The following is a 26935-nucleotide window of genomic DNA, read 5'->3' as shown; positions in this document are numbered from 1 at the left end:
TTTTATTGCCTCACTCATATCATCCAAATAGCCTTCCTGGCAGTTGGGCAGATGGGTATCTCCTTGCAGGAAACTCATCTCTGCTCAGCTGGCAGAGAACATTCTTCTCTAAGAATGGCGTTCCATGGGTATAATTCAAGACGTCTTGCATTCTTCTATCACAACACCTCCTACTCTTCTGCTTGCACTGAGGCCTTTTGGGATAGCATCTTAACAAGGCAGTACACAACAGTTGCATCCAGTCATATACACAAAATTCAATAAATTAATAGAAAAAAATGTTGATTTACATAACAGGCTGGATTGTAAATGCCTTTGCTGGACCCCATTTCCCCTCCCACCAGCACAGCTACCTCACCCACAAACATTCTCACGTACAAATAGTGCTGTTGATTTTCAGTTTTTATTAGGAAACTGACCATGTGATGAGTCTGTAGATGCTCAGTTTGAATGTTATGCTCTCAGGCTAGGGAAGGGGTGGCTGGCAAGCATGCTCTAATTCCTTGTCCTGTGTAGGGAAGTGACCCATGAAGATATCGTTCAACCCAGCCCAAGACTGTATGCAAGTACAAGCATGGTAGCCTGATCACAAAACGTTTAGTGCATGTCTTGGCTTTGAGCCAGCATCTGTGATGCAAAACATGACTGAGAAGGAACACCTGGATGGAAAAGTGTATAGAAATGTTACAAACGAAAGTCACCCTACAAAGTGGAACGTGTCAGTTGATCCCCAAGCATTCCAATTCTCCAGAGATTTACGTTCTTAGCAAATATTTCTACTGTATCACCAAAGTCCCTCAAGCCTTTTCCATAAACAAAATGGGAGCATTTAGTTTAAGAATGTGATGCATCATTCTCTGTTTTCTAGGCTTAAGCACTGGCAGTTTGATTGGCTGCCCAAGAGGAAACTGAACTGGTTATGGATATACTGTGGAAGAATTCTGGCATCAATATTTAAAGACCATGAGATCACTATTCTGACAGCAAAGTCATCTACTGTACCTCAATTCTACATTTTTCATAGACTGGTTTGGGATTACCTTGGGTGGCTGAAAGAATATTGTCACCTGAATGATACTATAGAGTTACCCACCTAAATAGATACATGAAGGGTACATCTGCCTTGACAATGGCCTTTTATAATGTGAACAAATACTATTTTGGACTGAAACAAACTGTAGGTGTTATTTACTTAATGTCTGAAGCAGTAATTACTGCCCTTTAAATTATTCTGTGAAATTGGATGGTGGTATCTATAGTCTTACTTTCACAAAGGGGATTTGTCGTGGAGTAACGGAACACAGGAAGCCCCTCATGGAAACTGTAAATTCACTGTGTTTTATGATTGTATGGTTTTTATTGTGATTTTAATTGTATTTATATTCGGATGTAACCCGCCCTGAGCCCATTTGTGGAAAGGGCAGGCTAGAAATTGAATTGATGATGATGATGATGATAAATGGGAGGGGCATGCACACAATGTTGTGTTCACTCTAAGCATGACTTGTGAGTATTTGGGGGTATTCCCCTTTAAACCAGATTTAAGAAAAACCTTGGATATGGAATGGTATGGTATAATCTGATCTTATTGCTCGGATGCTTTCATGTGGGTAGCTGTGTTGGTCTGTAGTAGAAGAGCGAGAAGGGACTTTTGACTCTTGAAAACTCATACTTGGAAATCTAGTTGGTCTTTAAGGTGCTACTGGACCCATTACTTGGATGGGGGACTATCAAGGAAAACTGCAGAAGAAGGCAATGACAAATCATCTCTGGGTCCTTGAAAGCTCCTTGCTGGGTCACCACCATAAGTCCGTTTTGACTTGACGGCACATCCATACATACAGGGCTTTTTTTCAGCAGGAATGCGGTGGAACGGAGTTCCGGAACCTCTTGAAAATGGTCACATGGCTGGTGGCCCCGCCCCCTGATCTCCAGACAGAGGGGAATTTCGATTGCCCTCCGCGCCATGTGGCGCGGAGGGCAATCTAAACTCCCCTCTGTCTGGAGATCAGGGGGCAGGGCCACCAGCCATGTGACCATTTTCTCTGAGGGCAACCCACTGAGTTCCACCACCTCTTTTCCCAGAAAAAAAGCCCTGCATACATACATACATACATAACAAAAACCTCTTTTGATGACGCTCAAAGGGAATACTGCAGGGTAGATGTGGCTGGACTGTCCATGTGGATATTCTACCATTAGCCATTACATAGGGGATGTGGAGTTAAGCTTCACAAAAAGCTCTCAGAGAATCGAGGATTCCTCTCACCCTTCACCTTTTTATGTTTCCTCCTATTGTGCCAGAGAGATAAAGCAGGCAGTCTAATGGGAAATTTTAAAACCAAGAGAGCTTTAGACAGCAAACAGTGGAATATTATCAAAACAAAGAATCACTAACACAATTTGTTCTAATTCCAGGGCAATTTAACAGCTTGTGCCAAGGTTTTAGTGCTTTGCAATTTGCCATTAACCCTTTTCTAAATTTTATCATGCAGGGTAATTAATTAGATTTCCAGTTCCCCAGATTTTAATCGGGCCCTGATGGGTATGGGGAGACATTCTTTTGTTTGCAGATATTTACAGCCGATAGTTAAGGCAATGACAACTACAGGAAATAATAATTTCTGTTTCCTTTTTTTTAAAGTTCAGCTAGGCCAATAATATAAATCTATGGGAAGAGAACATCTAAATAACTGCCACCTTTAGCGTGGCAGGGCCCTCAGACTGTTTCGTCACCCTTATGGAACTTCCCCTGGATAATTCTTTCTCGGCCCCACACTCACATTAATGTTCATAGGATCATAGAGTTGGAAGGGGCCATACAGACCATCTAGTCCAACCCCCTGCCCAGTGCAGGATCAGCCTAAAGCATCTCTGACAAGTATTCATCCAGCCTCTTCTTGAAAACTGCCAGCGAAGGGGAGTTCACCACCTCCCTAGGCAGCTGATTCCACTTTTGAACTACTCTGACCGTGAAAAAGTTTTTCCTAATATCCAGCCGGTACCTTTGTGCATGTAGTTTTAGCCCATTGCTTCATGTCCTACCCTCTTGTTTTGTCAGTGCAGGTGCTCCATTTCCCCCTGGATCCTTCACCATTGGGCTCCAATGCACTGGCATTCCTTCCCACTTCATGTCTCTATGTTCTCAGATAAGTGAGGTCGAGCAACCCAGGTGAGCCCCTCTGGGTATTGCTCTTTCCTACCTCCTAGCCAACTTCTGTACAGCCACCTCAGCCTCCAATTGGTCTACCTCATCTTCCTTCCACCTCTCTGTCTTTTGCCTTTGCTTCCCCTTCTGAGCCAGCAGGTCATGGGCCTGTACTCTGCCCCCCACCCATAGCAAGATATCACTTCCAGCGCAGCCATGTTTACACCCGGCTGTGCCAGTCAGAGAGCCCTGCTGCTGCATGGACCTTGTAGGGTGGCCTGCAAGCTACAATAACATTTTATACTTCCAGAGATTAGCAGTAAATTAATATATCTATCAAATGTTTATAGAGCCTTCCCTATGAGTATCATGTCTCCAACTTGCTTTGGTACAGATTTTTGAGCATATAAGGAGTAGGACACGATGAGAGGTAACATATAAAACAATAAAACACACAGGTAGTATTCTGCTCAATTGCATTAATGATTAAACTTTCCAGTGTTCTGGCCCATATATGCAAAAGCATTGTGACAACTGACCAACGTTAGGCACTAGATTTTATAACATTTTATAACAATTATTAATATTCAGTATAATTTTTTAAAATCTGCAAATCAATTTGGATTTGGGTTAGTCTGCATAAAGTCCCCTGCACCTCCCTATACCCTTGCCACAAAATTTCTGACTATGGGCCAGAAGGTTTTTAAAGAGTTGGATCTGGGATTCAGGTTTCTGCAGCCATACAGCAGTTAAAAGTAAATGGCTGTTAAAAAATCAAAGAGAACCCAAATGGCCTCAAAACGCCGGGGGTGGGGGGGAAGCTCCTCTAGGCTTGCCAGTCTCCTGCCACCCTGACCCAACTCTTTAAAAACCTGCACATTTAGCTTGGTCCTATGAGGCAGGGCTTTTCACTCTCATGCAATCCTGGGCTTAATTTTTGCGTCAGGGCTCACATAAACTCATTTTCAAGTGCAGATATGAGTTTGAGAAAAGTGCTTCTGAGCATCTGCAGAGTACATTACCTCTCAACCCTGGAACCATATCCTTCCTCTACTCAAGGTTTAGGAGCTGGACTAATAGTGTAATCCTAAACAGAGTTACTCCAGCCCAAGAGCATTGATTTCAATGGGCTTAAACTGCAGTAACTTTGCTTAGGATTGTACTATAAAAGTCGTATGCAGCAGACTGTACTCTAGCACCTGTAGCATTAGCATTTTAAAGATGGGAGCCATTGAGTATTGCAGAAAGCTGCAACCAGATGTGTCTATGGAAAGGTTACCGTTCTGCTTTCTGGTTTAAGCCCTGTAGATGTGTATCTGATTACAGCTTTGTGACCAGGATAAGGTTATACAAGGATGAAAGTACCTGCTGGAAAAAAAATCAGTTTATATGACTTCAGAGCAGGAGCTTAGTGCTTGTTTTTTGCAAGAGCAAGGCTAAAAAAAAATGTTTGCAGCTCGTACTGGTGGTGGCGGGACAGTGAAGAAGAAGATAAAGAAGCAATCGAACCTTCCAAAGGTTTCCTCAGAAAAGGATAGCAGATACAATGTCTCGGGGCTGATACAGCAGAAGGCCCGAAAGCTGGCCCTTCTGCGTGAACTGGAGATGCACTTTTACCTAAAGACCTGTGAACTCTCTTATGAATACACAGTAGCCTACACTAGTGGGATGCCTCACAGGTAAGCATTTTACACCTGTTATCCCCGTGTGTTTAAAATACACCTTTCAAATCTATAAATGATTAACAGGCTTAGTGGGTATATTTTAACACCTTTTTAAAGGTAATCATTTTTATTAAGTCACAGAACCACCCAGTGCAGTAATTCCCTTTTGTCTTTGGCTCTCTGATGTTTCAAGTTGGCTGCTATGTCAATGTGATTGTGGTTCGTTCCAAAAGGGTTGCTAGTAAATGAAGGATGCAAGAGAACATTGGATTGCTGGGTTTGGCTTGGCAGAGTGCCCGATTAGATTTAAGTGAGCGAGTGTGGTCATGATGGTGGTGTGGGGGGGGGGGGGAGAAAAAAGCCTTAGAATGATCTTGAATGCATTCAAGGCTACATTCTAAATTGTGCAGTGTACTTATATATGCCTTGTAACAACTACAGCAGAAATGTAGAGACAGGAAAAAACAGGTCCCTATAAATACAAAAGAATTTGTGCCTTTGGCAGACATCTAGTACACAGGCTGAGATGTAAGCCCTAGAGCAGTCAGCGGGTCACACAACCCAGCTCAGAGTTGGCATGCTTAAGCACATGGATTTCTATGAGAAAACTGTGCCTAGCTCTCTGATAAATGGCAATTCAGGATCAGTGGGGAAGCAAGTGTGTTCCTTGTTGCCATTTAGGGTTGCCAACTCAGGTTCAGGAAATTCCTGGAGATTTGGGGTCAGTATCTTGGGAGGGGGAAGTTGGGGGAAGGGAGCTCAGCGGGAATGTGATAGCATCCAAAACTTCCATTTCTTCCAGGGCAATGGATCTCTGTAGTCTGGAGATCAGTTTTAAATCTGGGAGAATTCCAGGCCGACTTAGGGGTTGACAGCCCTGTTTGCATTACATGCCTAAGGTAATCAGTGATTCAGGTCTCCTACATGAAGGCACATTTATATGATAGCCTGATCCTGTGATTCCTAGAGATTTGCTCAATTGTTGTGAAATTTCTCTCTGTGATGGACTGCATTTTTATCCTACCTTCCTTTAAAAAGCTCAGTGCAGTTTGCATGGTTTTTCCTTCCTCCAATTGATCTTCACAACAACCCTGTGAGGTCGGTTAGGCTGAAAGAGAGCAATAGGCTCAAAGTAAGCATGCCTGAGTGGGGATTCAAGCCCAGGCCTTCCCAGTCGCATTCCAGCAATCTAGCTAGTGCACCACAGAGCAGGATTGCCAGCTTGGGCTGCGGAAATTCCTGCTGTTCTGTTTTGTGGACAGATTGCTGTTTGCTTAGGCCAAGCTACACATGACGAATGACACTTGAACAGCAAGTGTATTTCTCCCTGTTCACTTGCCCTCCACTCAATCCACTTGCCGTTCAAGTGTCATTCGTCATGTGTAGCTTGGCCCTTACAGGGATACCAAGACTTTGCAGGGCTGGAGATCTATTAAAATGATCTGCGTCCAGAGCCTGATGAACCTGAGTGACTTTCTGATGGCTGTAGGGGATTTTCCTGTTGATATGGTCAGTGCTTCTGTTAATGCCCTGGTTGGCCTGTGCTGTGGAATGAGGAAATATCCTAGGCTACTGACCCGATCGTTCCCAGACAACCTCTCTCAAATGCTAGAGCCCAGGTGGCCCTTTGGTTTACTGAGGGGCTGGGAGCTATTAAAAGACAAGGGAGACAGCTAGTACAGGAAGATACTGGATGAATAAGGCACAGGCAAAAGCTCATTTTAAAGTGTACTCTGTGGCAGTGATGGTGGCAGAGAAAGTTTTTCCATCCACTTTGTGTCTGTATAGTGTAGGCGACTACAGAGGCCTGTTGGCAGCTGGCCTGTGGATACAGGTGTGCTCAGTGGCCTGCTGTGACCATTTTGCTCAGCATTTTGTGGATAAAATCTCTCACATCTGTTCCGACTGATTGGGTCAGATTGTACCAGGGAGTTGACCTGTCCAGTTGTTTGGGATACCCTTTTCAGTTTATTCAGAATGAGGCTATGGAAAGGATCCTTGGAGGTTTGAGGCCTACCACCTGCTTGTATGATCTTTGTGCTTCCTAGGTACTTAAATCTGCCAGGGGTGGGACCTGGATGACTGGATCTGAGATCTATAAATGCCTCTTTGATAGAAAGAGTGGTCAATCCAGCCTTGTATTGCCAGATCCCCTCTACACCTGTGTGTGGGGGGTGTTGGAGAGACTTACTGGGTTGGGGGGCTCACTGGTGACATCATTACATTGCCAGCAATGTGCTGATATCACTCCCTTTGCACCTGGAAGTGACATCACCACATCACCGAGGGTGTTCTGGTATTTGAGCAAAACTCTGTGGTTTAACCAAATACCAGAGAGTCCCCAGCACCTCCCCCCCAGTAATTTACAATCCTATTCTTATATCCTCAATTGGGATTTTAATGATGACTTTAGATAGGGATGCCAGGTCCCCCGAGGCTCAAAGTGGGGGAGGGGGAAGGGGCACAGCAGACATGAGGGGTGCTATGGGAGTACTTACCAAATCAGCCACTGGCGCGTCATTGAATGACATCATTCCCAGCGTGATGCGGAAGTGCTCCAGAGCACGCAGGAGTTCTCTGTGGGTTCCCCATTCCCATGCTTGTTCCTCTTGCCAATCTCCTGCTGGAGGGGGCGGCAACTGGGAGCAGGGGATGTGCCACCCCCACTGGGGGAATGGGGAACCTACTTTAGGAGCAGATTGCACAAAACACTATATGTTTAAGCAAAGCAGGTTTCAAGAAACCCAGTCCTAAGAGTAGGCCACTAATCTTTCACATGAACATGTTGCTATCACTATAAACCCTATTTTAAAACAAATTTGAGTTGGCTGACAAAAATGGAATCAATAATACGGTGTTGAATTTTCACAAGGTTCACAATTAAGTGCAAAATTGCCGTTCTGAAGAAGCTAAAGCTCTTGCCAAAAAATATGATGAAAAATAACCGCTTGTGTGAAAAAGGTTCATTTATCCAGAAGGCAGGCAGGATTGTGCTGCGTCTGCTACATGGACCTATTGCCACATTAAAATGGATGAATATTGTCACGCTTGTTCATGGGTGCCCCGTGAAGGCTGATGCCCATGTTGTCAAGTTCATGTGTCCATCATGTGGACATTATACAGATGTGTTCTGGGAGTTCCCAGCTACACACACAATTCCCAGCATGCTGTCAGGCTATGAATGACAGGATATGGCGGCTAGATCCCTGTACCATTGCAACAAGAAGTCCAGGCTGTTGGTTAAATGGTTTTATTCAGAAATCAAATCATTTCCATATATATGTCCATAGGATTACTCAGAAGCAAGGTAAGCATCTAAGCAGTAAGAGCAAGGAATTAACAGGAATGGGAAGTTGTGGAAACCCCCTTTCTTTTAGCACATACGTTTGCTCCTTCCCCCTCCCAACAATAAACATGATTTTGGTGGGCACTTTGTGTGAGAACATCTTACATATTTGTACTATCAAGTTGCATCACTGGAAAGCAAGACATAGCAATGAACAGCAGTGAGTAGTATGCAAGGTCATGAGGACTGAAAGTTTCTACAGTTTGTTAGATAAACACCTGCAATCATTCTGTGAAAGAATTGAACAGAAGAAACATTTATGGCACTGGTAATAGGACATCAAGGTACAGCATGAACCAGCATTAGCATTGGCATGGATGGGGCTCAGACATGACACATGCAGGGTCCCAGTTGGGAGCATGGAGCATGAGCAGAAGAGACTTCAGACTTCCCCATTTTATGCTATTTTCCTGACCTGAAAGGGCCCAGAGAGCCGCTGTTAACTACAAGTTAGTTTTCCCAGTGGGGCCAACAGTGGGTCCTTTGGGGCTGCTTCAGGCCAGGAAAATGGTACAGGGGAGGGTGGGGAGTGAAACCTCTTTTAGGGTTGCCAGCCTTCAGGAGGTGGCTGGAGATCTCCCAGAATTACAACTGCTTCAGCTGACAGAGATCAGTTCCCCTGGAGAAAATGACAGCTTTCAAGGCATTATACACAGTCGAGGTCTCTCCCCTCCCCAAATCCTGCCCTTTCCAGGCTTCACCCCCCAAATCTCCAGGAATTTCCCAACCTGGAGCTGGCAGACCTATGTAGGATTGCCAGCCTCAAGGTGGTGGCTGGAGATCTCCTAGAATTGCAATTGATCTCCAGGCCCTAGAGATCAATTCTCCTGGAGAAAATAGCTGCTTTGGAGGGTAAATTTTATGGTACTCTACCCTGTTGAGATCCTTCCGGTCCACAAATCCTGCCCTCTCCAGGCTTCACCCCAAAAATCTCCAGGAATTTCCCAACCTGGAGTTGGGAACCCTGTGCAGTGGAGGGGGAAGGGTTTTATAAAATAAGACCTCCCATTTGTTTCATGTATCCAAGTAAATAAATCACTTGAAACCAAAGTAATAATAATTTGAGCCCCCCCTCCCCCCCGGATACTTTTTTGGAAAAGCATGCTTGGCTTCTCTTACACCTCTATCCCAGAAGCTTTAGTTTAGTTTATTAGTTACAATCATAGATCAGCCATAAGAGAGAAAGCAATTCAGCACATAAATGAGAAAGGATGTATACAGTAAGTAGTTCATGACTTTGTTGTGAGTTAATTCCAGTGATACAGATCCAGAGGAGTTAGCCGTGTTAGTCTGACGAAGAGAACTGTGGTTCTCGAAAGCTTATGCTACAGTAAGGTTGGTTAGTCTTAAATGTGCTACTGGACTCTTTTCTATAGTGATACAGATGTGATTATTAAAGACAATTCAAGAAGTTTGAATAGCAGGCTACAAGGTCCTCTTGATTTAGATGCTACTTATTAGGCTTATCAAGCCAAGTTTGGGAAATCCTGAAGATTTGGGGCGGAGCTTGGGAAGGCTGGAGTTGTAATGCAATAGTGTCCACCCTCCAAAGCTGCCATTTCTTCCAAAGGAATGGATCTCTAGAGAACAGTTGTAATTCCAGGTCCCTCTTGAAGTTTGGCAACACTTATCTACACATCTCTGGCTTCTGGAACTGGCCTGTGCTAGCTACCTCACATACCTACCCCAACAATCACAGAGGGATTATATTCTAGTACCATAGAATCTCTGATCAACACAGTTCTAGGGCTCTTTTGCAATTTTCTTTATTACCTGAAGATTGCCAGCACTGTGCAACCTAAGTTTTTGCTGACTTAATCATTAAAATTATTTCAGCTTGAGTAATTGCATCATAAATCATTTCACTAAGGAAACAATGTGGCTGGGACAGTCCTATACTGCAGAAGGTGCCCACTGTGACACAGCTAGTGCGATCTGTTGTGCAGATGGTTTGTGGGTCAGGAAGTAGGGACAGAACAGATGGTACAGATCATATCAGAAGTGGAATATGCCCACTGTGAATCTGACTTCTGGCGTTTGCAACGGACCAGCTTTAAGTTGGATATTTGGCCCACTCACAGGTCAAGTATTGAAACCATTAATTTAAAAGAGTTGCAATGAAGACCGATTAAAAAAATGCTGATTAACCATTACAAGACAGTGAAATGAAATTCTAAGCAACTGTTGTTGTTTCTTATTTTAAACTAGTAGTAAATCTATCTGTGTAAATATAAATTATGGAAATTATATTGCAGAGAATGAATAGTTCTTGACTTTTATTCCCGAAATCTAAAGCCTAGTTACTAAACTTTTAAACAATTAAAACAATAAAACATGTATTAGTTTATTTTTAAATATAATCATGGTTCCTCTTAGGCTTACCAGAGCCGAATCCACATTACCTCCGTGCGTCCCGGTGTTGCACTAAATGTCCGCGAAACACCCGGAAGTATAGCGTCTTTCAAGTGCGATTTCTGAATCGCGCTTGAAAGACGCTATACTTCCGGGTGTTTCACGGACATTTAGTGCAACACCGGGACGCACGGAGGTAATGTGGATTCGGCCCAGGTTCCTTCTGGGGATGGGGCGGGGGGTCAGGGGTTCTGGTTTCCTGCCACCACTCTTGCAGCTGATGGGAGAAAAACTCTGGTTAGAGTTTCAGACGATTCCTAGAGAGGCATGATGTCACTGCCAGGTTTCCCCTGGAAGTGTTATCACAACATTGCAAAGTGCACCCCCCATGTCATCCTCCAGTCTCCCACCAGCAGTACTTTTTTAAAAAAAGTTGGTATTCATATAATAATAACAATAACAACAACAACAACATTCAATTTATATACCACCCTTCAGGACAACTTAATGTCCACTTGGAGAGGTTTCTTATTATCCTCATGACAATCACCCTGTGATGTGGGTAGGGCTGAAAGAGCTCTGAGACAGCTGTGACTGACCCAAGGTCACCCAGCTGGCTTCAGGTGGAGTGGGGAATCAAACCCGGCTCTCCAAATTAGAGTCCTGCCACTCTTAACCACTACACCAAACTGGTTAAGTTGCACTGATTTCCACCAATTCCCCCTCAGGACTTGGGACAGCCCACCTCCTCAACATGCCAGTACTGAGTTCCTGTGAATACCACCAGAAAAAAGCCCTCCACGCTGGCAACCCCAGTTCTAGTACACAGCAAGCTATATATGTGTGTGTATGAACATTTCACAGTTTTAGAAGACAGCATGGTGTAGTGGTTAGAGTGCTGGACTAGGATCTGGAAGGCTGAGATTTCAACTCCCACTCTGACATCAAGCTTGCTAGACCATCATTCAGTCTAACCTACCTCACAGGGTTGTTGTGAGGATAAAAATGGAAAATTTGCTCTAGTTACACTTGAGGGCCAACAGACAGAACATAAAGGCCGGCTCCTGGCACTGGGTTTCAGAAGTTTACTGGCTCTGAATTGAATATAGAGAATCTTTTTACTCACCATGGCCAGCAAATGGACCTGTCCTCCATGAAGCCATGAAAGCCAGCATAGTGTAGTGGTTAGAGTATCAGACCAGGATCTGGGAGACCCACTCTGCCTTAGCAGCTTGCTGGATGACCTTGGGCCAGTCTCACACTCTCAGTCGTTGGAAAGATACAATGGAGGAGAAGAGAATGATGCAAGTTGCTTTGGTTCCCCACTGGGGAGAATGGTGGGGCATGTGTGTGTGTGTGTGTGTTATGTGCCGTCAAGTCGTTTCCGACCTATGGCAACCCTATGAATGAAAGACCTCCAAAACGTTCTCTCTCTAACAGACCTACTCAGATCCTGCAAACTGGAGGATGTGGCTTCTTTTATTGAGTCAAGCCACCTCATTTTAGGTCTTCCTCTTTTCCTGCTGCCTTCCAGTTTTCCTAGCATTATTGACTTTTCCAGAGAATCTTGTCTTCTCATGATGTGACCAAAGTACGATAGCTTTAATCTTGTAATTTTAGCTTCTAAGGAGAATTCCGGCTTGATTTGATCTAGTACCCACTTATTTGTCTTTTTGGCTGTCCATGGTATCTGCAAAACTCTCCTCCAGCACCACATTTCAAATGAATCAATTTTTTTCCTGTCAGCTTTCTTTACCGTCCAACTTTCACATCCATACATGGCAATCGGGAATACCATAGTCTGGATTATCTTGATCTTGGTTCCCAGAGAAAAATCTTTATCTTTAAGGATCTTCTCTAGCTCCCTCACAGCTGCTCTCCCAAGTCTCAATCTTCTTCTGATTTCTTCGTTGCAGTCTCCCTGTTGATTGATGGTTGAGCCAAGGAATAGAAAATCTTGAACAACTTCAATTTCCTCATTGTCAGCTTTAAAATTGTGTAGTTCCTCAGTAGTCATTACTTTTGTCTTCTTGATGTTCAGTTGTAATCCTGCTTTGGTGGGGCATAAAACAAGTAGTTAATAATAATAGTTGATAATCTGTCTAACCCCTTTTTAGAGTCATCTCTGTTCACTACATCCTTCACTACACTTCACTACAGCCTTTACTACATCCACTGGCAGTGAATTCCACAGTTTTACTACTCATTCAGTCAAGATCTCTGTTCTGAACCTATTGTCCATCATCTTCATTTGGTGCCCACAAGGTCTAGTATTATACAAGAGGGAGAAAAGGTTCTCTCTATTCACTTTCTCCACCCCATGTATCATTTTATAAGCCACTATCATGTCCCCCCTTAAGTTATTTTTTTCCCCTAAACTGAACTGGCCCAGATTCTTCAGCCTTTCTTCATACAGCACCCACCAATACTGTTGTATCAGGCCATCAGAGTCATGGTTGAGTCATGGATATGAAGGTTGTCCATCAAGCTTCCTTCACATCATCCTTTAGCTTATGGACCACATATTTTGAAGGTATGAGGTCCCAGTTTTTATCCCTGGTATCTTAAGCTGAAGCGTCTTTGGCGGTAAGACTGGCAAAGATACATGGCTAAGATTCTGCTCACTGGAAAGTGTAGAGCTAGGCTAGGTGACCAATTGTCAGATTCCATATAAGTCAGCTTAATGTTTGGGGCAAAATGTTTAGGATTTCTCATCTTGTTATGACTTCTCACCTCCCAAAAAAGAAAGGGGAAGGAGCTGCCCTATTGCTAAAGGACACGCCTGAAACACAGTGGCTCTGACTCATGACCCTTGTACTGTCATGAAATCCAGTTTAATTCATTTTGGAAAGTATGGTATGTTCCCTGTTTACTTTTATGCTGCATCGGAATAGCAATGTGGTCCCTGGAGCTTGAGATCTTCCCAATTATGCTTGCTAAAGGATGGTAAACTAAGACTTTTGGGATGCTCTGGAAATATGTATCAAGTTTCAAAAGCAGATATTAAAAATAGGTTTTTGACCTTTATAAACGATAATGGAGAATTGCTTGAATCTGGAGATAAGACCCTGATGAAGCCTTACAACAACTGGCGCTGGCAAGGTCATATGGATTCCACAGGATGTTGATCTACCACTTCCAGAGCAAGAATAACCCAAATGTCCCTGCCAGAAATCTCTCTCTCTCTGCCACACAGAATTATCATCTTTTCAAAACACGTCCTCTTTGTAGAGCAGTCTTGGTTGATCTGCTTTTGAAAGATTTAAGGATTAGTTGAACCCATGAGACATCATCAAATGAGTTGATTATCTAATCATATTCTGTTTGATGGATTAGTGACTGAATGGAAGCCTTAGGGTTAGGGATTGCGGCAACACAATTCTCCAGAGTTGTGCATGCCTGAAATAAGGTTAGAATGTCACACTACAGAAAAGAGTGTTAATGTGCCCTTTGGTTTGTTGAATAAGAAATTTGGATATTTATTCAAGTATTTTTTATCCTGCTTGTCGCCTTAGTGGGGACTCAAAGTGGCTTACACCCCCTGCCCAAAAAAGACAAAGATAAAAATACAGCTGAAATCCAACTTGTGGTCTAATCCTGGATCCACTGATCTGGCTTAATCAGGACCACAGGCTGTGAGTCATGGGCTATGAGCCAATGGCCAAGGATAAGTACCGGTAACAAAAAAGGAAACAATCTCTCCTTTGGCTGTCAAAGAGATGTTCCAAACCTCCCCCCCCCCCCCACACACACTGCCCCTAATTTATCCCTTAGGATAAATTAGTATGCTGGGAACAATAGATGGAAAGTTTTGCCCAACCATACCAGCATTCCTTGTAGAGAAAAGAGGGTCGCTATGTTAGTGAAGTGATGTCAGTTTCTCACTGATGATGTTACAGACACTGACCAATAGGTGTCCATTAGACATATGCAAATACATCCCAGAATAGATATTTATGTGGTGGTACGTGTTACATTTTTGCCAGCAACAAAATAGTGTAACTTGTGCGCTACAAAAATTCTTTTGCAACAAATAAATAACAATTGTGCCTGGTTTTGGTGGGAAAATCTAGAATGGTACAATGAATCTAGCTTAAGGCTTTAAATAAACTCTGGGGGGATACACAAACTCCCAAGCAAATACATTTTTTCTTTATCTAAATATAATTGTATGAGAAATAATGCTGGCATCCTATTTACGGATTTATATCTGTACTTGACCATGTGACATTTGAGTTAAATTAAAAAGGATCACGGTCCATCTTAGACATCGGTTGATATGAACCAGTTGGCAGAAACTGCAGGGTGACTTACTGAGCTGCGTTCTCCGGCTATCTAGTAGACAACCGTTCTTCTAACGGAAGCATCATGGTGACGGCCATCTAGAGGAACCAGCAGATGTGGCCATCTGAAATGTGAGAAACAGACTCCAGCTCTTGGTTTTTGCTTTGGAACATGAATCTTTATAAAGTAGCCTGTACAAATATCTCACCATCCAAAATAGGTATACAGAAGCCCAATGAAGCATCTTTAAAGCTTAAGAGGCAAAGTATGGTTCCTAAACTTAGCTCTCCAGTAAGACGCTGGCTTGAGGGATTAAGCAAACAACCTGAACAGATGCTACTGGAGAAGTTTTTGCTCATGCATGGACTGTCGATACAGCAAATCGCCAAAGCTGCATCAGGAATGAGATACAGGTACCTCCATAATGCCTACTAAGGCTGTGTGTGCAAGCCTAAATTGGTGAGATGACTTAACTTGGATTCTAGCTACTCAGTGATCCATCCTGCCTTGAGAGAGTTTGTCATTTATTGGGTAGAACTCATTTCAGAAGTCTTAATTTACAGACATGCTTATTTTTCAGGGTCATAGAATTACGACCTCAGAAATCCAAATACTTCTGATTGAGTAAATTTATTCCATCTAATCTGATAATTTATTCAGGTTACACTGTTTGGTGTGTATGCGTTTCCTTCAAAGAATGCCGTTATCTTTGCTGTGGCCTGAGAAGAAGATGGGAACTTGTACAATGCTTTGAGTGGGGAGGGAATAGAATGTAAATTATAGAAAAGTCTCAGATCCTTGGGAAAGGACTGTTACCAACTGTCTGACAGTTCCCCCCTCTTTGTTCATGAAAATAAAATAAAATGAGAACAAGGGATTTCACCCTTAGGGGTGCGTATCCATCAGCCACAACACATCTTGCAACCTTCTTAAATATGAATGCATAGTTATAGGGTTATAGGGTTGCCAACTCCAGGCTGCAAAACTCTTGGAGATTTGGGGGTGGAGCCTGAAGATGATGGGATTTGGGGATGGATGGAACCTTAGCCAGGGCATAATACCACATAGTCCGTCCTATGTTAGTAGTTGGGAAGTTGGGAATTTTCTGTATTTTATGCATGCAGCCTCCCTCCCCAAGGAATTTGTGGAAGCCATGAAGCCACAATTTTAACCCAGAGAGAGCTGGTGTAGAGAATGGCTTAAGAGCCTTGAAAGGTGGGTAGAGCTAACTATAACTTTCTGCCTGTGCTTAAATTTCACCATCTTTACATGAAAACACGCTGCAGAAAAGCAAAGTTGGAGGAACGAGCATTAGCACTAGTGTATTTTCAGGTATTTGCCAATGAACTGTATTATGACAAGAAGGAAAAAACCCGCGAATCATTGTACAAATAAACCAGCTTATGAGTATTTAATGAGAGTTCCTTATTAACTATTCATTATTTTCCATACTAAATTAAACAGCCTGTAATAACATATGGATTTTCTTACAACCCATTAGCTATGAAATAAGCATTCTTTTTGGTGTGAAAAGTTCAGCAATGGATGCAACAGATGAACAAGCACACACTTAAACAAACAGTCCTGCAAACCCAGCAAGAGATAATACTCCAATTATCATCTTTGTTTGCCCACCGCACTCCCCAAATGCCAAAGAAGCCCTTCCTGAAATCTCCAGGGAAGTACCTTCTATCCTCTTTCACCTCCCAAATCTCTGTTCCCTCCTAAGTGCTTGTTTCCAGCTGGAGGTGTGAGCTGTCATGTCATTGTCTCTGGCCAGGAAGGTTATTAGCATTTCCGAAGCATGGCTGGGTGAGATTGAAGAACATTTGGCTTGACTTCTCCCTTCCTGTCTGTTCTCTGCTAAGAAAGAGAAAACTTTTTGAAGCTAAAGGTGAAGATTTTATGCAGGCCAAAGCTCCAAAGGCGCTTGAATTTCAGTCTAACAACAGGACTCCAAAAAGTCCAACTTTTCTCCTACTTTTCTGACTTGTGTTCTTAGGGTTGCCAGGTGTCCAGTTTCCATCTGGAAAGTCCAGGGTTTTTTTAGGACTGACCAGGAAAATATATTTGACAGACAGCTTACCACTGCCAGAGCAGAGAGTGGCCAGCCCACTTGCCTTCCTGCACGTTGCTGCTGCCACGGGTGTGATGAAGTCCCACTTGTAGTGACATCATTGTACTGGAGGCTGGGAATGTGTGCAAACAAAGTGTATGTGTGATTAGCAAATTCGAGGTTAGTCCCCCCCCCCCCCCCACAGTCTGATATTTCTCCTAACCCCATCTGGCAGCTCTAGGTGTATTTCAGTGCTCACTGGCCTGTTCCTAAGGTTGTCAACTCTGGGTTGGGACATTCCTAGAGATATTAGTGGTGAAGTCTGGGTAGGGCAGTGTTTGGGGAGGGGAGGGACCTCAGCAGAGTATAATGCCTGAGGGCCAAGCTACACATGACAAATGACACTTGAATGGCAAGTGTATTTCTCCCTGTTCACTTGCCCTCCACTCAATCCACTTGCCGTTCAAGTGTCATTCGTCATGTGTAGCTTGGCCCATAGAGTCCAGTCCACCATCCAGAGCAGCCATTTTCTCCAGGTGAGCTGATCTCAGGGGTCATCTGGGGATCTGGGAGATTTCCAAGACCCACTTAGAGGCTGGTGGCAACCATATCTGTTCCTGATTGCAGTTCTCCAACCTGTTGTTTCTCTTTCCCCTCTCTTTCTCTCTGCCCTTTCCTTCCTTCCCTCAGGAAAAAGGCACCTCTTTCTTGGGTTACAATGAAAGTCACAGCTTTTGTGAGATGTAGCCCCTCAGAAATTCCATTACAATTTGGAAAGGGAAGGGACACATGAGAAGAATGATGCTAGTGCCACCATCCTCACTTCTCACTCTAGACTGGGTGATCCCATCTCAGCTGTGTCATGGTTTGTGTGTTTATATTAACTCCGCAAAGGGGGAAATGGCTATGGGGAAATTGGGCCTAATCTTTAAGATCCTAAACAGATTGGGGGCCCATATTCTTGAAGGACTGCCTTCTCATGTCCAATTCACTAGTTAAGATCCTCCTAATTCCAGGTTGGGCTGTCTGTGTCACTGCCTGCAAAGCTGAGGCAGGTGATGGCCAGAGGCAAGACTTTTTCAGGGGGGGGGGACTTCAGAAGCTAGCCAACCTCTAGGTGGGGCCTGGAGATCTTCTGGAATTACAACTGATCTCCAGGCTACCGGTATTAGTTCCCTGATGAAATGGCTGTTTTGGAGGGTGGATTCTATGGTATTATTCTCTACTGAGATCCTTTCCTTGTCTCCAGGAATTTCCAATCTTGGATTTGGCAACTGTAGTATTTTGCCTTTGTAATGCATTCTCCTTAAGGCTTGCTTGGCACCTATTTTCCTGTCCTAGGCACTAGGCTAAAGTATTTGTTTTTATCCAGGCTTTTAACTGCGTGATTCCATCTTTTAAAGCTGTTTTTATGATCTGCTACTACTCTGACAACTGACGAAGAGAGCTGTGGGTCTTGAAAGCTTATGTTGCAATAAAGTTGGGTAGTCTTAAAGGTGCTACTGGACTCTTTGCTATTTTGCTACTGCAGACTAATATGGCTAACTCCTCTGGTTCTATACCCTGACAACTGTTTTATGAATACTCTTTTAGGCTGCTGATAGTTTTTAATGCTATTTTTACCCTAGCTTGTTTATATGACTTAATTCTTAAGGTTTTTGTGATTTTATAAGCCAGGTACCCACAAGAATCATGGGGGAGATTGCCCCTGCTACCCCTGGCCAGCTGGCCTTAGGTTCCCTGCAGCAGCGTCTGTGGTGCCCCGTGCACCTAGCACATCCAACTGCACCTGGGTTCCCTCTCAGGCCAGCAGGCAGGAGCTTCATGGTGGTGACTCTCTGCCCTGGCACCTGACCAGGTGCTCTTGTTTCTGCTTGCCCAACTGCCTTTAATTGTGTGTGGCAGTGGCACCACGGGTGGCACCATAGTGGCAGTGGTTCCCCTCACTAAGTCCAGCCCCCCTCCCAGTTTGGCCAACACCAGCTTTGCAGCAGTAGAGACAGCTCCCACCCACACCTAGCCAGGTACCCTCCCTCCTGCCCACCCACCTGCAATTCTGAGGGGATATCTCATCTGTCTCCTCAGTGGACTCTAACTTCAATGTGGCAGGTGTTCTCCCCAGGGTGCCCCCTCCAGCTTTGGTGTGCCTTCAGCAGTTCTTGTCCAGCTCCCCCCAGCCTCCTTAGAGTCTGCATGGCTCCCAGCCTTCAGTAGCAACAATAATAAAAGAGGAGGAGGAGGTAAGTGCATTTCTGCATATTTACAGACAATGCACTCAATGCATATTTGCAGACAATGCACTCAGTGCATATTAGCAGACAATGCACCTGCCCATGTAGTTTTCCAGGAGTTCAGATGGTTCTGCAAACCTGGGATTTCCTCCAGATTTGCAGAAACATCTGTTTTATAGCCAATAGATCCAGATCAGCAGATTTAAGTGTCTGCATGTCAGGGCCACTTAACTGTTAGATATATGATTGTACTGTTTTTACTTTGTTTTTACTCAGTAAAGTGATGGAGGGAAATGGAACAAGCGGTGTCCTGCAATGCCACAATGTATTTTCTGATATAAGTGGAAGTGACATCACTGTCTTGAGTGATGCTCTGGATTCTTCCCCAAACTCTATGGTGTATGTATTTTATTCCTGATAGGAAACTCTTCTAAGGGAAATTATCTAAGCATATTAGCCAGTGGTTATTCTTGAAGTGGCAGTTGGTGAATACTGTTTTATGCTCCTAGATTGTTTTAATGATTTTATTGTATTGGTTTTATTTTGAGCTGCATCAAGCAGATCTTTGGAAAGGTAGCACATACATTTTCTAAATTAAACAAATAAACAGGTGTGTTGGCCTATCCAGTCATGTGAAGAGGTTCTCTGACTATGAATGATAGGAGGATGAGCTTTATTTGTTTATTTGTTTCTGAAGTAATGTTTTTTCTTGAAAAAGATTTATACTCAAATTGCATCAGAAATAAAATATTTGAGGTTGGATCCAACAACTCCCTTCCATTAACTGACCAATCTCCCTTCAACAGAGAAGGCCTTTTTGAGGAGCAAGAAGGTCCTTAGATCCAGCCCATTTATCTTTTTCTGCACTGAACCCTTCCCTAGGGCACCAATTCTTGTTGTCCTATAACCCTGTGTCCTGGTACTGCAAATGTATTTTATGAGTTTCAATACTCTTTTAAGTCTATAGGAATTTTTTTCAGAAAAGACAACACAGATCTCAAGTCCCCTCAAAACCCCCCACAACTGTCAGTTCTGTAGACTGAAAATGTCTCAGTAGGACCATTTAAGTAGAATAATATGCTTTAAAACTGGCTTTTATGATGACAACTTCCCCCACAAAACAGCACCAGCATATTGTTTTTATCCTTTTGACTAATAAAGCTAATTAAACTAAAGGTTATGCCTTGGTCAGCTAGCAGTACTATATGAACAACAAGCTTTCTTGTTCTGTATAATTGCTTGATTAAAACCATAAACTTCATAGGCACCCATACGGTGATAAAACATTATGGCATTTAAGTGTCAATTATCAAATATTTTACCATAAAAAGGCAGCTGTAAAGGATTTGTTAATTAGCACAGTGATGCTAATTCTGGCAAGAGGATCCAGACTAGAGATGGGCATGAACAGCAATACGAACAAAAAAAAAGCCACGAACAGTCCAATCCGCTGTTCGTGAGCAAGCTGTTTGTGAGGCCCCGTTTCCTGGCAAACGTGTTCGTTTCAAGCCCTCTTCGTGGCATTCGTCAGCCGTTCATAAAGCCAGACAGTCTGGTCTCCTGGCAACATAGGCATGGACTGTCTGAACTCTGTCTGAACTCCTTCTGGCTTGCCTTCTGGCATGTAACTCCTCAAAGTAGCTTCCAGCAGACAGTCCAGTTTTTGCCACTGTGAAAACAAAATGACAGGAAAGGGAGGGACCCAAGGATCATGCCTTTCTCGGGGTGCAATCTCTCTGAAACTTGGGGGGTCTTCAGAGGACAGTGAGGACTAGCTCCCCTGCAAATTGGTGGGTATTGGACATTGGGAAAGTCAGTTTGTAACCCCTCAAAGTAGCTTCCACCAGAGAGTCCCATTTTTGCCACTGTTAAGAGAAAATGACAGGAAAGGGAGGGACCCATGGATCATGTCTTTCCCAGGGTGCAATCTCTCTGAAACTTGTGGGGGTCTTCAGAGGACAGTGAGGACTATTTCCCTGCAAATTTGGTGGGATTTGGACATTGGGAAGGTCAGTTTGTAACTCCTCAATTAGCTTCCAGCAGACAGTCCAGTTTTTGCCACTGTGAAGAGAAAATTACATGAAGGGGGGAGACCCATGGACTCTCCTTTACCCAGCTCAAATTCAGCTCCCACGTACCTCCAACTATGAACATGTTCGTGAACATGTCATGTCTGTCGATGTTTGTGAATCCCTGTTCGTGGATGGCAATGAACAATGAACATCATGTTTGTTTTTTTCCTGTTCGTGCCCATCTCTAATCCAGACCCAGCATAGACATAGCAACACATGTTTGTAGCATCACACTGGAAGCTGGTTCTGCTTCCAACTCCTTAAAGGGTAAACTGTGAGCAACAGGGTCACAGATGGGCTACAGACCATGTAGAATAAAGGAGAGGCATCCCAGTTGGAGGAGCCTTTTAGGGAGGTTAGTTAGGTGGGTAAATGTGTTGGTCTGCAGTAGAACAGCAGGATATGAGTCTAGTGGCACCTTAGAGACCAACAAGATTTTCAGGGTGTAAGCTTTTAAGAGTCAGAGCTCCCTTCTTCTGGGAGGCCGTGGCTTCACCATTACTTCCATGGTGATTGAGGCAGAAAGAGCCTATACAGATGTAAGCTCATGGGAAATCTACTTCAGACACCCCTACCCCACCCTCAAGCTTGCCAGAGGCCAAGGGAGAACATTGATGTCTTATTTTGCCCTTGAGGATCTGGGAAGGAAGGGAGGGTGGGAGGGAGAGAGATTGGGAGCTACTACCATCTCCCTACTTGACAAGGCCTGACTCTCATAAGCTCCTGGCTGACAGGAATGATGGTCATCAGCATGCAGAGCTTTAAGCCATTTGATTTTAAAATGTTCACAGGCCTTTAAGCCTTCCTCTTGTCCCTCATTACTACTGACCTTATTTATTTTATTTATTTTTCTTTTATTTTCCCTTTCTCTCCAAAGGAGATCCCAACTGATTACATCATTTCTTCTCCATTTTTTCTTCACAACAACCCTGTGAAGTAGGTTAGGCTGAGAGGATGTAACTAGGGTTTCCAGGTGCCCGCTGGTGGCGGGCAAACTCCCGGGGATCTGCCTCCTCATCTGCCGATTGTCCAGCGATTAGCAGGAGGGGGCAAACTCCCGGAGTTTGCCTGCCACTGGCAGGCAACTCTGGAGCGCACACCATGTGTGTGCTCCCACCCAGTGTGGTGACGTCTCTTCTGCAAGTGACATCATTGTGCTGGCTGTGGGAGCGTCCTTGTGCTCTGTTTGGGGCCAATTTAGGTCCCAAACTGGCCGAATGAGAGCCGTGTGGAGCATGGGAACGCTCCCACAGCCAGTGTGATGACATCACTTCTGGACGTGACATCATCACACTGCTGCTGGAGCACATGCACAGAGATTGAAACCAGCACTGTGGAAGGTAAGTGCCAGGTTCCAACCCTCCCACTGGGAGGATACAGGGACCTGGCAATCCTAGATGTAACTGGCCCAAGGTCACCCGGCAAGCTTCCATGGCAGAGGGGGCAAATGAACCTGAGTAACCCAGATCCTAATCTATCACTCTAGACACTACACCCCACTGGCTCTAATATTCAACAGCCCCCTTTAGGTTTGCAACAAGCACAGCATCAATCCATTCTCTTGTGTCCTCAAAACAATATATTGAAAGCCACATCAGCAATCATTTGAAAGGAAGTTTGTAAAATGTTCAAATTGTCTATAATATACATGGCCTATTAATTCAGGTCTCAGAGAGTAGCTCATTCTGTAGGAACACAACTCAAAATCAATATCACCCTTTTATGGAAGTGCATGTTTGTTGGTTTCTCCAATGATCAAAACAGAACCCCCCTCCGACCATTTCAAGTTGGGAAAATGGCATTGGTGGGGAGGGGATAAATCTGAAGCTCCTTCTCCACGTTTGCCACAGTTACAATCTGAATCAGACACCACATACATGGGAACATAGTTTCTATAGATCCAAGGGGGAGGCACATAATCCTGATGAATGAAGCTAGCTATTCAAATTAGCCCCAAATGTAGTCTTTAGGGCTGAGTTTTACTGACTCAGTCCCTGGCACAATCTGTCACTTCTATGTCATGCCAGGAATGACATGACATGGGAACATTCACAGCACTGTACATGCTCGAAAGTTTCCAGCCCCATTCTTGTGTTTCCCACTCTGCCAGTCAGGTGAAAGGTGGTGAGGGGCAAAGGCTGGGAACAGGGGATGTCCCACCCCCACCAGAGGGCTGGTAACCCTAGATAGGCTTCTTGGAGAAATATCACAGTGCAATCCTAGGCAGTTACTCTAGTCTAAGCACATTGATTTTAATAGGCTCAAACTGAAGTAACTCAGTTTAGGATTGCAATATTAGTCACTGCACTTGTTTATTCCCATCCTATTAATATCCAGTGTAGTTAGTTTTCTCCAAAATTGGTGTAAGGAATGCATTTCCTTAGGGATAAGCAGTATGTCTAGTGGTGCAGCCAATATCCACAAAAGTTTAAGAGGCATGGAATGTCTCTAGAGAGAAGGGATGGCACAAAATATGGAAAATGTAGATTTCGAAGTTGTAACTTGTAAGCTATTTGGTACGAGATGGGGTTTTGTCCTACAATTCAGCATTGTTTGTTGCCAGAAAGAGTGGGAAACTACAAAAAATGTATTTTTCTCCAAACCTCCCACCTTATAAGACATTATGCCAATATAAAATATAATTGGTACCAAGGAAACAAGCTCCGCAAGGACTTAAAAAGTCAGTGGGAATAACAGCTCCTTTTGATAAGGTGTACTTTAATGGTGTATTTCCCCCTCTTTTCAGTTTATATTAGTTTTAGGTAACAATAGGTGTAAGAACTGCTAGTTCTTTATATGAGTGTAAATTGGTCCTTTAAATATCACGAAAAGATCGGATTGCTCGTGTGTTGCTAAGTGTGATGAAAATGCTACTGTGGCTGGCTAGAAAGCATACTAAAATAATAGGACTCATATCAAGGCAAACACGGGTCTAAGGGGCAGTAACGTATCAGGTAAAAAGGTGTGAAGCATGGTGGATTCTCTCTGATATGGAGACAAACGATGAAGATGGAAAAACATTCTGTATATTACTGAGTAGTCTAACATATCTCAGGTGACTAGAGGCCTGCAACTGGGGCAAAATGGGAAGATAAAATGGCTCAGGAACAAGCCAATTTTAGCTGCTTCTGAAGTGCTTCAAGCCACTCAGCTCTGACGCAGCCAGTGGTGCTAACATTAGTGGCCTGGGAGGAACAACTGCTGAGCTGATATTTCTGTCACTGAAGGGTCAAAGCCAAGCAGCTCCTATAGCGCTGGCAGAGATCATAAGATTCCTCATTGCAGCCCACCAAGAACTCTTCCTGTTAGTTAAATGGCCAGTTTGGCCCCACCTGCAATCTTCTTAAAGACTCTGAATCCTTGCTGAATCCTTTCCTAGGCCTCTTTCCTCCCTGGATGATTTCTCCAGGCCCTTCCACCTGCCCAGAACTTATGCCATCCACAACCTTTTCATGAAGTGAAGGCCATTTAGCAAATCCATTCCAGAGACTTCACCAACATTCCCAGCAGCACAGAAATCCTTAGTAAAATATACGTAAATTGATGCTTAACAGAGGATAATCCACTCACCCCGTTTCACACAGCAGTAACTATTGCTTTGTTTCTATCACCTGTGCTCTGTTCTAAACAGTTACACTTCTGGTCATAGAGACATACCTTGCATCCAAGTTCCTGGATGGGAGCGTTCTTGTTTCCAGAAATGATTTTACTTTGTCCAGTTGGTTCATTTTATTCCCCTTCTCTCTGATGTAAGTATAGATGGTGACGACTTAGTCAGGATGGTTGGTTTAGATAGCTTTGAAATCCTTTCTAGAATTGTGGTCTTGTCTCTGCATGGAGGGATGTACATAAGAAATTCCATGTGTATTGGTAAAAATCATTGATAAAAATTAATGTCTATAGATTGATACAATATATAGGTTTTAAAAATAAGATATATGGGTAAAACAGACTGAAGGTATTAATAAATGAAGTTTTCTGATTAAATTTCACTAGGAGGAGCTCTTTGTAGCTGTTCATCTTGAGCAACAAATGTGAAAGCCAAACTCCATATAGAAAAGGTCTGTGAGAATTTTTGAGGCAGAGAGGAATCTCTTCCTTGTCTTTAGAATGTTAAATGCAGTTGATGGTGCCAGATGAACCCAGGGTGAGGTCCAAATATCCAGCTTTTGGCTGTGCTCCCCCTCAACAGTGTTGGTAGCAAATTTTAGGCACAAAAGTGAGGCCCAAAGTGGGGGCAGATGTTTTTCAGAGTCCTGCCCCCAGTCACCCAGGTGTTCCAGCCCTTGGCAATGCCTGTGCCACTTTAGGCATTTCTTGCATGACTGAGATGGTGTGGGTGGCAGGGAAAATTTGTTCATTTCCTGGAGCTCTACTGCACTTGGGTTGCTTAAAATCTTTCCACAGTGAGTGTAACAGTAATAATGATCCAAGCCAGAAAGGCAAGAAGTAATTTTTTTTTTGGAGACTTTTTTAAAAAAAATTATTATTAAAGGTTATCAAGCACATAGTCCAATTAAAGTCTTACTTTTACATTCACATAACAATAACTTATTTACAAGTTTACTATTAACATTTAAAGTTTCTTTTTCTTTAAATGGTTTTCCTCATATAGATCCATGAAAGTTTTGTTGTTCTTCAATTGCTTATATTTCTATTAATGACTGGTAGATTGTGTTTGTAGATTGTATGTTGCTTGTTGTAATGTAGTCAAGAAATGGCTTCCACTTACTGTAAAATTCTGTTGTCTTTTCTTTTTCTGATGATTGTTGAATTCTTTCTGTAATTTTTTCCATAATCATTTGGTCCCACACCTTACTAAGCCATTGGTCTATATTTGGTGCTGTCTTAGCATTCCATTTTATTGTGATTATTGGTTTTGCTGCTACAAATAGACTACTGATGAGTTCTTTTCTAATTTGTGGAACTTTATTGACAAGAAGTAATTTTTGATGCCAAACAATGTGTACATCTCTCCTGAATCATGTTGAATGTAACTTGCCCAGTCACAGGCTTTTATAAAATGAAACCTCTCTGAGACTTGAAGCTGCTTTCTATATGTTTTGCTATAGGGGGAAATTCAGTCAAATCCAGCTTAGATAAAACAGCTGCAAATCATTTGAAAGTGACAGGACTGAATTTCACAGTGGTATTAATGAAGGTATTAGCTTTTAGGCTGACAAGAATCACAGCAAGTTAAGTGACACTGTCATTTAAAGCTGATTTGATTTAAATAAGCCCCTAAATGCACGTTCTTCTTTCTACTCAAAACAGACTAATTTCAGTTTAAATGAACTTGCTAGCAGAGAGAATGAAACAGAACTTCAAAACAATTGGGCCAATAAGAGGCCTAGAGCAAACCTCTACCTAGTCACGGTGCTCACTGGTACTTATATTAAAATCCTGTGCTTAAAAACTGGCTATATATTAAATATACCCTGACCTAGATAGCCCAATCTAGTCAGATCTCAGCTGCTAAGCAGGGTTGGCTTCAGTTAGTAATTGAATGGAAGACCTCCAAAGAAGACTAGGGTTACATTGGTAGGAAATGTCAAGCCACCTCTGTTAGTATCTTTCTTTGAAAACCTCAGCAGGGGTTCAGTCAGCTATGTCTTGATGGCACTTTCTACCACCACCATATATTAAACGTAATTTCCACTGGTCAGTTAATGTGTGTGTGTATCAACAAGTCTAGGAATGATGCAGAAATTGAGCTATGACTCTTGACAATGTTTTTGTTGGGTTGACTAATGTTTAAGAGGGAGGAGGTAAGCTTTTGAAT

The 26935-nt window shown here is 43.2% G+C and overlaps 1 protein-coding gene across 2 annotated transcripts in view; it reads left to right on the top strand.

Moving 5' to 3' along the window:
- Positions 1-4594: 4594 nt before the first annotated feature.
- KCNAB1 (potassium voltage-gated channel subfamily A regulatory beta subunit 1) overlaps positions 4595-26935 on the top strand; it is a 263968-nt gene continuing 241627 nt past the window's right edge. The window contains exon 1 of one of the 2 annotated variants that reach the window (XM_054983176.1): positions 4595-4827. In XM_054983176.1, the coding sequence (XP_054839151.1) occupies positions 4595-4827 (233 nt within the window). Of the gene's footprint in view, positions 4828-14965; positions 15208-26935 lie in introns of those variants that run through there. The other variant, XM_054983175.1, reaches the window with a different exon arrangement.

This window comes from Eublepharis macularius, chromosome 6 (genome assembly GCF_028583425.1).
Source record: "Eublepharis macularius isolate TG4126 chromosome 6, MPM_Emac_v1.0, whole genome shotgun sequence".
Taxonomy (NCBI): domain Eukaryota; kingdom Metazoa; phylum Chordata; class Lepidosauria; order Squamata; family Eublepharidae; genus Eublepharis; species Eublepharis macularius.
This window is presented reverse-complemented; position numbering and strand designations above follow the sequence as displayed.